This window comes from Calypte anna, chromosome 6 (genome assembly GCF_003957555.1).
Source record: "Calypte anna isolate BGI_N300 chromosome 6, bCalAnn1_v1.p, whole genome shotgun sequence".
Classification (NCBI taxonomy): Eukaryota; Metazoa; Chordata; class Aves; order Apodiformes; family Trochilidae; genus Calypte; species Calypte anna.
The window spans coordinates 31,151,696-31,165,577 of NC_044252.1; the positions used below are offsets into that span (position 1 = coordinate 31,151,696).

At 41.4% G+C, this 13,882-nt stretch overlaps 1 protein-coding gene across 8 annotated transcripts in view; it reads left to right on the forward strand.

Annotated features, from left to right (window-relative positions):
- Nucleotides 1-13,882, forward strand: part of TACC2 (transforming acidic coiled-coil containing protein 2) — a 133,666-nt gene that overhangs the window by 12,694 nt on the left and 107,090 nt on the right. For all 8 annotated transcript variants that reach the window (XM_030453710.1, XM_030453714.1, XM_008492100.2 and 5 more), the window contains one exon: nucleotides 2,598-2,675. In XM_030453710.1, the coding sequence (XP_030309570.1) occupies nucleotides 2,643-2,675 (33 nt within the window). In that variant the 5' untranslated portion in view covers nucleotides 2,598-2,642. The remainder of the gene's footprint in view (nucleotides 1-2,597; nucleotides 2,676-13,882) is intronic.

Sequence of the window (13,882 nt, forward strand, 5' to 3'; positions counted from 1 at the left end):
AAATCCAAAAGTCTGTGTGAGCTGATCAGACCAATTGGGTACTAGGGAGCAATTTTTTGGAGATATGTAGTGTTAAAATAATTTTAATAATGACATGTAAATTGTAAAAGATAGCAGAGAGTGATTATCTTTTGGTTCATGTATGTTTATTTAATGAATGGATTTCTAGCAGGGTTTTAATGTTTACTTGAAATTCTATACATATGATAAAGCACTTGTAGCTTGCAACCTAAGTAGTGCTTGGGCACTGAGAACATGCTTTAGAAATAATCTATGTAAAAAGGATTACAATAACATTGTAATCTGAAAAATTATCCTAGTTACTCTGCAAAGTAATTCATGCATTATCATGATCACTTCTTATTGCAGGATATAGATACTTTATTCCCTATTTGTGACATTTATCTGCATTATTAAGCAGAGGGTAATGTGGGAATTGCAGGACTATTGACATTTTATACTCTGGGTAAAGACAAAGTAAACAGCATAATAGAAGAGATTTGTGACACCCAGCACTTTTGCCATGCTTTTTATTCCTTCACATTTCAATTTAAAAAATGTAAATAAAGTATTTTTGTCTTCTAGCTGAATATTACTAATATGGCCTCTATTAAGTAGTTGTTTCTCCTAAGTTTTGTTGAGTTGGTGCAGAAGCATTAGGAATATATAATCCACTGTAAATAAATAAAAGCCAAAGTAAGTAAATTTCCTTTGAAATAAATAGAGCAGCACTGTGTTACATTGGTGAATCTATTTCATAACTTGATAAGCACACTCTGCCTTTTTCAGAGCTGATACACAAGCCCCCACCCTAATTTACCAAACACCTCCATGTGGGGACTTGGAGAGCTTCATTAATTCCCCAGCTTCTCTGATTCCTGTGAGTGTTTGTGAAGAGCCAGTTTTAAGAGCTCTAAATGTTTTCACACATTCTCTGTGGAAGCAAAAAAAAGAGCTGGGAAGGGAAAAGCTGATCAGGTCCATGGAAGAGAAATGTCTGGAAATTCACTCTGAAGGAAATGTGCTGGTTGAGAGCAGGACATTGCTCTAGGGAGGTTATTATTCCTCTCCCTTGCATTGAAGCCTTAGGTAACTGCTTGGACAGTGTGAGAATATTTGGTTGCATCAATAGATACTTAAATATAATCTTAACCTGCTGTCTTGGAACATTTCACTGAGCTGGGCCTGCAAAGATTTGTGTTGCACACTATTGCATGATGGAGCACTTGGTACTTGGGGAATAGTGAATTTGGAAGTATTAAATCCAGTCTTTCATTGAGTTCAGTGCTGTTTAAAAGTAGTAGAGGATTTGGAAGTAATCTCAGCAGATAAAACCTCGTGTTGTTCATTAATCACTACAAGTGCAATCCTGGCCCCAGTGATTTCAACAGGAGCAAATTCAAGCACCAACAAAGCCCCTGAAGACACTAAAGTTTAAACAGAGCATAGCTTAAAAGCACAGTACTGAACCTCTCTCTCTCTCTGTCTCCAAGCCTCCTGTGAAGAAAAAGAATCTTTCAACTTTAAAAAAGTGTTCTGTAGTAATAAGTAATAACATTCCTTAAAAGCTTCTATGGTTTCTTTGGCTAACAAAATACAATCTTTCTTTTCCAGCCTGATTTTAATGGAGTTTTTCTTGACATGTGCCACAAACCACTGTCTTATTCTTTGGGAAAAAATATATGAAAGCAGTTTTCACCTATCCAGTAATAAAATAAATACAGTGAATTTAAATTCCTGAGCTCCAAACTGAAATGTTTAGGGCAAGAAGTAAATGTCTGTAAGTGAATTCCTCTTGTGCACAAGAACTATTTGCTATCCTTAAAAAAACAAAAAACAAACAAAAAAAACCCCAAACCAAAACTAAAAACCCTAATCAAAACCAGAAATTAATGATGCCAAAGGAGACATTAATTCTAGAACTGCTGGTCACTGTTCTAATGTTCTAAAAATATTTTTTAAATCAAATAATTACAATTTAACTAATATAAAACCAATAGGAATTAAGGCTGGCAGATACTGTAAACAGAATAATGCCTTAGAAAGCAGGGTATGACTCCTGTGGTAAGGATGAGAAAAATCCATTTACTCTTTCTTAAAGCTAAGGGCATACATGGAAAAACATTTTGGTAACAATAAATCTCAGGTTTTACTTTGTGGTTCTGAAAACCTGAGCACGCAGCTGGGTTCAGAAACTCCAAGACATGCAAGTGGTTTGGATACAGTTAAAACAACCAGGTTTTCATAGGGCTGCCCATCCAAAGTAACTTTGGGAAGAGAAATTCCTTTGTGCTCAGCTGACATGGGGTAATCCAGAAACAGAGTCACAAAGCAGAGTTTCAAGGAGTGTCTTGAAGCATAAGTGGAGGCAGTGGAGGGAAACCAGCAGACACATTATGGAATAAAAGCTTTAGAACTTCTCTTTCTCTGTTTTATGATTTAAAATCTTTCTAAGACTGAATGTCAGGAGGGGTAGGTGATAGGGTGGCTGAGTTGACATTGCTCCAAAGTATCCAGGGTGGGGGTTTTGATTTGGGTATTTTTTTTTAATTTTTTTTTTTTTAATGGAAGGCTTAAAGCTTTTTCTTTTCTTGCAGTGATCCTTCTTTAATTGCTGTGCAATACTGGACATCCTCATCAAAATGGGCAATGAGAACAGTAATGCAGAAAATCAGGTGAGTGTGACAGTGTGACTGCATTTTGTTTCTCTATTGCCCTACAGCAAACCTTACAGACATTGTTTTCACAGGCCACTTAACCTCACATTCATCTTCTGCTCCCAGTTACCCTCATATTTAAGTGCCATTACTAGTAATTGGAGGTGACTTGGTGTTTGTTGCTTTGTTTCCTGTGGCAATGACACTGCTACTTGGGTGTTCCCTGGGGGACAGAAGCTGTGGAGGATCCTTATGGGGTGAGCAGGACTGGTTCATCCCATATCCCCAACCTGGGAGCAGGTACCTGGATCAGCCCTGGGCATCAGGCACATCCCAGGAGAAAGAGAAAGGACAAAATGGGTCAGCTCAGCAAGGCTGGTGGTGTTTCAGGGCAGGACTGGTGGAGCAGAAAAGTACCACAGAATGGTTTGGGTAGGAAGGGACCTCAAGGATCATCAACCCCCCTGGGGATGATGGGAACAGAAATGGGGTCCTGGGCCATGGGCAGGGTGGGGAGAGGCCCTGAGAGCCAGGTAATGGGTAAGGTGTCCTCAGAGTGCTGACACACAGTAGCTGCTCCTTGTTCAGGAATGATTTTGTGTGTGCTGATAGCAGAATTTACACCTCTTCTAGAAGAGGTGTAATGCATGCATGTAATGCATTTGTCAATGCATGTTGGTGTTTGATGATATATTTTTAAATACTTAAAATAAAGGGAACCCATACCCTATGGCCAGAGGTATGCAGCTACATTAGAAGTTGATATAAGCTTGAATAGAAGTTGTAATTCAATGGCTTCAACAATTAAAATGCCAGGACACATTTCATCCTCTCTTCTTCTGTATGTTATGGCAGGTGATAAAATGCTTAAGGGTTCATTTGGTTTCCATCTCAAGTCTCAGCAGATCTGCTGTACCTTGTGCACTGCAAAGTGGACCCCTCAAGGGAATTAGTTGTACAATTTAGACAGATTTTTCATAAAGATATTTAGAAGAAAAATCTTCCATAATTCTTGGTTTGTCTGACCTAGCTGTATTGTTAGCCCAAGGTTTGGTCCCACTTCTCTTCAGGGATTGGGAAGAAAGGAACATGTTATTTCCTGTAACAAAGTAATGACCATTTCTTCTCCATTGTGCATAACCTCCACATAGGAAGTTTTTAGAAGTCAAAAATACCTCTTCAGGAGTCCTTCTGAGGCTGAGGAGATGTAGTATAAAAGTTATTGAATTTATTAAGACGTGATAAAAAGCTCTTCTTTTGTAACACAGAGAGTAAGATTCTGGCCTGCTTTTCATACTGTAAAGAAAACAAAACACACACGTGCCTCCCCAAGAAAAGAAAAGCCATATAAATGCTAGAAATCCAAATTAATTTATAAGTCACTATTCACAGAATCACCCAGTGTTAGGAGTTGGAAGGGACCTTGAAAGATCATCGAGTCCAACCCCCAATAATTAAGAGAAATAAAAAGAAGTAGTAATAAAATCTTACAAGCCATTTAAACTGCTGAACAGCTCTTGAAAAATATATCACTTAATGAATGTAGTCAATATTCAGACAGCCCCTGAAATGTTTAAATATGTGCATTTTTAGTCAGAAGCTCCTGATGCAAATAAAGTCATCCTTATCCCACCAAGCCCAGGAACACAGCAGGCTGTGGATGATGAAACTGCTTTGCATGCTTTACATTTCAAAATGTTAACATCATGCTTGGCTGTTATTTTTCTTATACATCTGCTTCTGGGTTTTGTTTTTTTGACATCGAGTGCAAATGTGCAAGGCAGCTATATTTAAGTTGTCAGCAAGTTGTAAAACAAATATCTTGTTTCTTTTAACTTTTTTTTTTCTTTTAATTCAGTAGCAACCTATGCTTTAGAGGAACAGCCTTTGCTTGACCCCCTTTGCATGCTGCCTTTCCTCCCAACTCTAACACAATTAAAATAGCCCAGTGGGTGTTGTTCTTGTGCTCAGTACCAAATGAGATGAGTTGTTTTTGTTTATAAATTAATCAGAGAACACCAGTGCTGGGCTCCAGCTCTCAGCTGAGTCATTTGGAAGCCCTACACATGGTTTGCATTACAGATGGGAGAGCCTGGGCTAAGTTTAGAACTCATTTAGGAAGAGGGAAGATCTGTGGAATAAATGTGCTACTATGAAGAATGCACTAAGCACTTAGAGAAAAAGTAAATACCCAGTCTGTCTTGTAAAGACCCATCTCTGAGGAAAATATAATCTAAATTTATTAGACATGAGCTTGGGGCCATTAGACAATGCTTGGGGCCAGCAGTATATTTAACAAAATGGTTTTACATACACTAACCATGTTCTGGTTTGTTGTAACAGTACACAAAGTCCAAACTGCTGGGATATTTTAGGTTTGTGCCCTGCCCTATCAGAATGGCACAGTTTGCCTCCAAGCAAGGGTCTTTTTCAGTGGCACAGCTTGCTGGGGCTATGACAAATTAAATATAAGTGATTTTTAAGATGCATTTTCCTTGAAAAGCAATATTCCCCATGAAGAGTAGAGTATATAGAAGAATATGAGGAGTGTACATATAGAGGCAGAGGAAAGCTGTCATCTTTCTTGTGACTCTAGAAAAGTTGCAAAGTAATTGTAAAGCTTTCTGAAGGTGAAAACTGCTGCTGAATTGAAATTCTAGTGGCACATATTTTACTTCACAGCTGAAGAGAGAATTTCAAAGTCAGTTACCACAGAAATTATTTCCATATATTTTGCTTTATCCTTGCTGCTTCGTTTTCTGAATAAGCCAAACAAAGCTGGTTTTTCCCCAACAGTGTTTCCACATCATTTTCCTTTAAACATATATTTTAATGCATGCTTATATTTTTTATCCTGGTTTGTTTCCTACTGTGAAATGCATAAAATAGGCAACACGGGCTCACTTGTCAGAGGGACCATAACTTCTGCCAAGTCTGTCTGAAGCATCACACTGAGTTCCTGCTGGAGTTTCTCTGTTTAGTTGTTATGAACACACCTGACTGCTGTGCACTCTGGGGTTAATATTCTGCAGGATTACTTTCCCTATATTCCAGCTTCCTTATGCCTGTGGAAATGATGGATCTAGTTAAGTGGCATGGATCTGCCAGGTCCCAGCATTATGGGGATCGACAGAGAATAAGCTGGGCAGGTCAGCAGCTTCTCAGCCTTCAGTCTGCATTCCCACAGATGATTCCCCACAGACTGGGCAAATTCCCCCTAAATTCTGGTGCTCAGGCCATGTGTTTACACACTTTTTGAATAGTGCAATCCCATCTGTACACATTCCATTGTTTACATTCAGTTGGGAGCAATAATACCCTCTCAGTTTTCTGCATAATAATTACCCCTGTAGCATTTTAATGAGGTATCCTCTTACCCTACACGGTTTTTTCTTTGAGATTGTTGTGTCCACACAATTCACCACTTTTACTCCCTAAGTGATTATTTTCTTTCAGTTTTCCTTCCATTTCATCCACTGTACATATCCATATGCTTACTTCCAGTGATGATTACCACTGATCCCATATTCTCTGGTGAGTAATATCAAGTCATTTTTGAGCTTACACAAAAAGTCCATGGTCTGTTTATAGACAATTATACATCCACCTATGCAAATGCAGCAAATTCTGGGACACTTCTCACTGCAATGAATAATTATACTTCTCATCTTCCCTGTGAATGGAGGAAGATGAAAGAAGAAAAAAGATTCAAAGCTGGGATGAGTTCTTAATTTGAAAGCACAGTGGAAAGAAAGTTGGGAGACTATTCCTTCTCTTCTGAATTACTGGTTAATTAATGGTTGCATGTCTGTAAAGCCACGTCCATTTCTAATGGGAAATCTGCATTTATGGGTATGTGGAATCATAGTATCATAAAATCATCAAGGTTGGAAAAAATCTTCAAGAACATCAAGTTCTGAGTCACTGTAATCACTAAATCATCTCCCCAAGCACCACAGATGAAAAGGAAAAATATTTTATATATTTAAAGAACCTCTATAATTATTAACTACATTTCTCCAGTGAGAAATAGTGTGAAAATGCTGGATCTACATTTTCCACAGCTACAGGGAGCCAGAAATTTCTAGGCAAGTGAACACTATCAGCTGGAAAGCCCAACAGAATTTGGAACCCAGCTTGGAGTATATTTTCCCAATTTTATTTCATAGAAATCTAACAGCATCTTCTCAAATGTTTCATTGTTAGGCTGCTAAGAAACACTCACCTGAAAGCTGCTTTAGCTAAAAATCTATTGACTGCAAATTGCAGGCTATGTGGCAAAGGTTTTTTTCCCAAGATCATCAACTTGATTCTCTCTCTTTCTTGCTATAACTCATTCACTGGCCATTTTCAGGAAATAATGTATGTCCTCACCAGGTCTTTATCCTGTTAGGAGAGGGACAAAGGAAAATAAACTGCAGCAAGACATGCTGGAGCTACAGGGATAACTGTGAATTTTCCTTTGCCTACTGAACCTGTATCACATGGACAGATGGAAATATTTGGTTAACAAGAACTATGAAGGCAGTTCAGTAGCTAAGCTTCATTTAGCCCAGCACAGACTCCTGCTACCTACATTCAAACAGCTCAAATGTAGCAGCAAGTTGGTGAGAGGACACTTATGTTGGCACTACAAGGATCTGAATCTTGCTACCTCTGTGAAGGACAATAAGAAATCCTTCTACAGATACATCAATAGCAAAAGAAGAGGCAAGGAAAACATTCATTCTGTACTGGACATGGGTGGGAATATAGTTATCAAAGATGAGGAAAAGGCTGAGGTATTTAACACATTCTTTACCTCAGTTTTCAACAGAAAGACAGGTTATCCTGTTGACAGCTGGCTTCTGGAGCCTATAGAAGGTGATAAAAATCTAAACAGCCCCCCTGTAATATTGAAGGACACAGTCAGTGACCTCTTGAGCTGCTTGGACCCCACAAGTCTATGGGACCGGATGGGATCCACCCAAGAGTGATGAGGGAGCTGGCAGAAGAGCTCGCCAAGCCTCTCTCTATCATCTACCAACAGTCCTGGCTCACGGGGGACATCCCAGATGACTGGAAGTTGGCGAATGTCACGCCAATCCACAAAAAGGGCCGGAAGGAGGACCCGGGAAACTACAGGCCCGTCAGCCTGACCTCAGTGCCTGGCAGGGTCATGGAACAGATCATCCTCAGTGCAATCACACAGCACCTGCAGGATGGGCAAGGGATCAGACCCAGCCAGCACGGGTTTAGGAAGGGCAGGTCCTGCCTGACCAACCTGATCTCCTTTTATGATCAGGTGACCCGTCTGGTGGATGAGGGGAAGGCGGTGGATGTGGTCTACCTGGATTTCAGCAAAGCCTTTGACACCGTCCCCCATAGCATTCTCCTGAAAAAGCTGTCAGCCCACAGCTTGGACAGGAGCACCCTGTGCTGGGTTAGGAACTGGCTGGAGGGCCGGGCCCAGAGAGTGGTGGTGAACGGGGCTGCATCAAAATGGCGGCCGGTCACTAGTGGTGTCCCCCAGGGATCAGTATTGGGCCCAGTTCTGTTTAATATCTTTATTGACGACTTAGATGAAGGGATTGAGTCCATCATCAGCAAATTCGCAGATGACACCAAGCTGGGAGGAAGTGTGGACCAACTCGAAGGCAGGAGGGCTCTGCAGAGGGACCTGGACAGACTAGAGAGCTGGGCCGATTCCAACGGGATGAGGTTCAACAAGGCCAAGTGCCGGGTCCTGCACTTTGGCCACAACAACCCCATGGGGAGCTCCAGGCTGGGCACAGAGTGGCTGGAGAGCAGCCAGGCAGAAAGGGACCTGGGAGTCTGGATTGACAAGAAACTGAACATGAGCCAGCAGTGTGCCCAGGTGGCCAAGAAGGCCAATGGCATCCTGGCCTGGATCAGGAACAGCGTCACCAGCAGGTCCAGGGAAGGGATTCTGCCCCTGTGCTCAGCCCTGGTGAGGCCACACCTCGAGTACTGTGTCCAGTTCTGGGCCCCTCAGTTTAAGAAGGATGTAGAGGTCCTGGAACAGGTCCAAAGGAGGGCAACCAGGCTGGTGAAGGGACTCGAGCACAGGCCCTATGAGGAGAGGCTGAGAGAGCTGGGGCTGTTCAGCCTGAAGAAGAGGAGGCTCAGGGGAGACCTCATTGCTGTCTACAACTCCCTGAAAGGAGGCTGTAGCGAGGTGGGAACTGGACTCTTTTCACAGACGACCTTCAACAAGACAAGAGGACACAGTCTTAAGTTGTGCCAGGGGAGGTTTAGGTTAGATATTAGAAAGAATTTCTTCACGGAGAGGGTGATTAGGCTATGGAATGGACTGCCCGGTGAGGTGGTAGATTCTCCGTCCCTGGAGACATTTAAAAAAAGACTGGATGTGGCACTCAGTGCCATGGTCTAGCAACTGCTCCGGTGGGTCAAGGGTTGGACTAGATGATCTCTGAGGTCCCTTCCAACCCGGCTAATTCTGTGATTCTATGAAGACAAACATTTAATGCCCTCAGTGGATTGGAAGGGCCCTGAACATGAACAATGAAGCCTGAAGATTTGAATTGCTCTTGCTGTAGCCAAGAGGAAGTTGTGTGTACTGTGAGGAATGCTAAGCCGAGGAAAAGATGGTGACTATTTATAAATTATACATAAAAAAGTGTTTATTTTTACATTCACAGCTAGAGTCATTTCAGCAGGTGCTTCTCAGGAGAGAAAGCAATCTCTAAAAAAAGTCATAGGTACTTAAAACAGGATGTTATAACCAGAATTTTTCAAATACCATTGTTATTGTATGATACTTTGCTTCTTCTGTTTGTAAGAAGGAGATTAAATGAGACTTCCACCAAAGGCCAGTTTTTGCATTCCTGTCCCTTTGAGGATTTCAATTGGAAAAATTTTGCTCCTCTGAGAGACAAATAAACCAAGCCAGAAGCAACAGCAAATTGCACCAAATTACTGATGAAAAAGAAAAAAAAGATCAACTGTCTCTGCAAAATTTTATATGGAATCTCCTTTAAGCAACGAGTCCTTTAAGTTACACATCTGATCATGTCATAATTACATCCATCTGATTAAGTAGTTGTGATATTTGGGCATAAAAACCAAGAAGTGGTTAAGATGGTCATCACTAAACTGCTGTTCTCCACTCTCAACAGGGGTCAGGCACTGAATAATACAGATTGTTGCACAAGCTGTTTATTAAAATCAGAATTTAGCTCCCTTGTGATGTGACAAAACCAAGTTTTAGTGTAATTCTCCAGCTGTTGACCAGCAGAGAATTCAAGGTAGGTCAAATATGCCAGGTATCAATGTGACACTGGAGTGGTGAGCAATTCTGCTGGCCAGACTTTGCTGATTTGATTGGAATGTTCTCATTTTTACTCATCATTTTTACTTGTTTTGGTACCATTTCTCCAAAAAACAAAAAACCAAACCAAAACAAACCCAACCCCCCCCAGAAAAACCAAAAAAAACCCACCCAAAACCCCAAACAAACCAGAAGAGCTAAAGATAGCTCCTAAAGCCTTCTTGTTAAAAAAATTCCAACAGCACTTTTCATAGAATCATAGAATCATAGAATCATAGAATCACAGAATTAGCCGGGTTGGAAGGGACCTCAGAGATCATCGAGTCCAACCCTTGAACCACCGTTGCGGTTGCTAGACCATGGCACTGAGTGCCACATCCAGTCTTTTTTTAAATATCTCCAGGGACGGAGAATCCACCACTTCAGTGGGCAGCCCATTCCAATGACGGATCACTCTTTCCGTAAAGAAATTCTTTCTAATATCTAACCTAAACTTCCCCTGGCACAACTTAAGTCCATGCCCTCTTGTCTTGTTGAAAGTCGTTTGGTAAAAGAGCCCAACCCCCACCTGGCTACACCCTCCTTTCAGGTAGTTGTAGACAGCAATGAGGTCTCCCCTGAGCCGCCTCTTCTTTAGGCTGAACACCCCCAGCTCCCTCAGCCTCTCCTCGTAGGGTCTATGCTCGAGTCCCTTCACCAGCCTGGTTGCCCTCCTTTGGACCTGCTCCAGGACCTCGATATCCTTCCTGAACTGGGGGGCCCAGAACTGGACACAGTACTCAAGGTATGGCCTCACGAGGGCTGAGTACAGGGGCAGAATCACTTCCTTGGACCTGCTGGCAATGCTGTTCCGGATACAGGCCAGGATGCCATTGGCTTTCTTTGAAACTCTTCTCCTCTCCACTTTTCTGGTACTGATGGGGTCATTGATGATTCCTTGCTGTTGATTTTCAGTAGGTATCATGGTATTGGGCAGAGTCCCTCAGGAACTGTTAACCTAATTATTCTAAGTATGGCAGCAAGACATTTTCTGGCATCTCCATTCCATTTTGGAGGAATGGCTTAAATGCTGAAGTCCAATAAAACCCAATGAGGAACAGCTTATTGATTCAAGCTGTGGGTGGGCAACTTTTCCACCCCTTCCCCTGCAGCCTCCTGCAACAAAAGGAGCAATCTCTGCAGAACATTACAGGAAAACCTTTCCAAAGAGCATCATGGGCACCCTTCTCTGTTTGATCCCAGCTTGTTTGGCCACCCCTGTGTTGAGAAGAGGATTTGTGTGACTGCTGCCCCTGGGTAGGACCCATGTGTCCCTCCTCCTGATGTGGTTAATGGGAAAGTGGAGCCCGGGTGCTGCAGGACCAACCTTTGCTCCGTGTCCCAACGTTCACCACCTGATCCCTGTCCCCACACAGGAGGTGGTGGCTGGGAGGGAACAACCCACACTGCCAGCAGGGAGATTTAAAAAGAAAAATAATTAAAAAAAAAATTCTATTAAACCCCTCGGCCCCCAGTTTGTAATGGAAGGAATGGAGGAAAATAAAGGGTAAGTTCTGGTTTATTGATTGGGACTTCTAAAAGCTTGTTCCAGCTTCCTCCTCAATAACCAGAGGGATTTGGTGGGAATGGAAACTTAATGTAAGTCTTTAAGGATTGTTTTCAGCTAGTCAGAGCTATGGCATGTTCCAGGAACTCCTATAAAAGGATGTGTGTTTAATGGAGGAATGTTGCAGGGGGCAGATGTAAAAGGCAACAACTTTTAGGGAGAGAAAGGAAAAAGGGGAAATCAAAGGAAATTTGCCTGATGGGAGGGCTTGGAGTGGGAATGCTGGGCTTTAAAACCAGCCCCATTGTGTGCTTTGGGATCAGGAGCCTGTTGGGAAGCTTCTGGAATGGCTGTAACCCAGGGCTGTGGTGGTGCCTGATGCTGTTGCTAGGGAAGGGGAGAGTCAGTGTTTTGGGAGCTGTGCTGTGAAGAGGCTCCCATGCAGCACTGAAGGGATTTCTTTCTGGTATGATAACTTCAGGCAGAGTACAGCAGTGCACATAATCCCTCTGGCTATAGTGGTAATGGAGTTCTCTCTCTGTTTTTTTTAAAACTCTTAAGCTCCTGTTCAAAGCTGCTGTATGGTCGGGATAAAGGGATCTCGTAGACTGACTTGGTGTCTTGCTGAGTCCAGTGCTTTTGGAGAGGTTTAATGGAAATTACATTTCATATTTCAGCAGAATCAGTTTTAGTCATTTGAATAATTTGCCGGCTTAAAAGAAAAAAAGTGTAGACTTTGGTTTTCCATCTGTTTGTGTATTCTCTGTGACAAACTGGTTTGTTTGTTGTTGGGGTTTTTTAATTAACTTAAAAAAAACCTGCTGAGAACCTCTGCATTCTGATTTTTAATATCATTATTTCATTAAGTCTTTTAATTGAGTAACTTTTTATAATCTCAGAATCCTTTTGAAAAGGAGGATGCTACATTTGAAATGAATATTGAGCAAATTTAGCTGCAAGCTTCTCTGTGTATGTGTTGAAACTTCAAAAGTAATTTATTTAACAGCAACTTTCTGATTACACTTTTGAAGAAAACAGTCTTTCTAATTAATTGTTTTCACAGATATTAATTAAAAATTAAAAAGCAGGCTCTGGAAAGCTGGTTCAACACCTGATTTGCATAGCTGGCTGAAATTTGAAAAACTTGATCAAGAAATAAAATGTTTTTCTGCTGGCTGGAATCCATTCACAGAGCATGTTCTTTTGTGATGATTAAATTAATACATTAAATGTAGAAGACCAATACATAAAGCTTCCCTATATCTTGGAATATTTGTCATTCCTTTGATGTTGAAATATCTACATTAAGATTTAAGATTATTGTTAAAATCTTCCTTTGAGCTCCATTTGCAAATACACTTCTCAAGCTTTGAGTGCTCTTGCCTGACTAGGGAAGAGGGAAACTTTGCTTTTTGATCATTTCAACACCTGACAGTCTGGAGAGAGAGAAAATAGGGCATCAACTATTCAAACTCCTCTCTGCCCCAACAGCAGCTGTGTTGCACAGATTATTTTAATGTAATTTAAATTTAGTTGTGTTGGGAACTGGAAGAAAAAGAGTCAGGTTTTTCTGTGGTCAATAGAAGTTCCTTAGAGATAGCTGGAGATGAGCTGTAAGTTCCTAATTATGATAATTCATTTTATAACACATTTTTTCATAGTTCTTTCTCTTTGCACACGTGTGCATGCTGAAATAAGTTCTCAGGGCAAGCTTTCTCATGCAAACAGAAGCAAGACTGCCCAAACATAGCACCAAAACCAAACCAGAACCCTGCAAGGTAACTAAATTCTGGTTTTGTTGTTGTTTGGGTTTTTTTTCTAGCTGGAAGAAACAAATTTCCATGATTATCTTGATGTTCTAGTATATTTTTTTTTTGCAATATACTGTGGTTTTGGGGCCAACATATATATTTAGATAAATATTCCAAATGTCAGATGTCAGCACATGCTGGGTAAATGCTCCATAATCATGAAGCTTTGGTCTGTCCCAGAGGAACAGTGAGATAAAGGAGACTTCTGCAAACAAAGCTGTAGTGAAGGGAAGGTTCCTCCAGGGAAAGACAGAGGATATGAGAGTTAATCAAATTTCCCTTAAGTCTAAAGGAAGTCTTTTTATATTTTCAGTCTGCCCTGACCTTTCCAATTCCTGATTACATGGACTTGTCCACTGGGTGTCTCCCATTCCTGGCTCTGATCTCAAGAAGCTTTTGGTTGTGAGAGAGCACATCCCATTCACACAGAGGATTGTCATAGAGTCATAGAATCATAGAATTGGCTGGGTTGGAAGGGACCTCAGAGATCATCAAGTCCAACCCTTGATCCACTCCCGCTGCAGTTCCCAGCCCATGGCACTGAGTGCCACATCCAGGCTCTTTTGAAATATCTCCA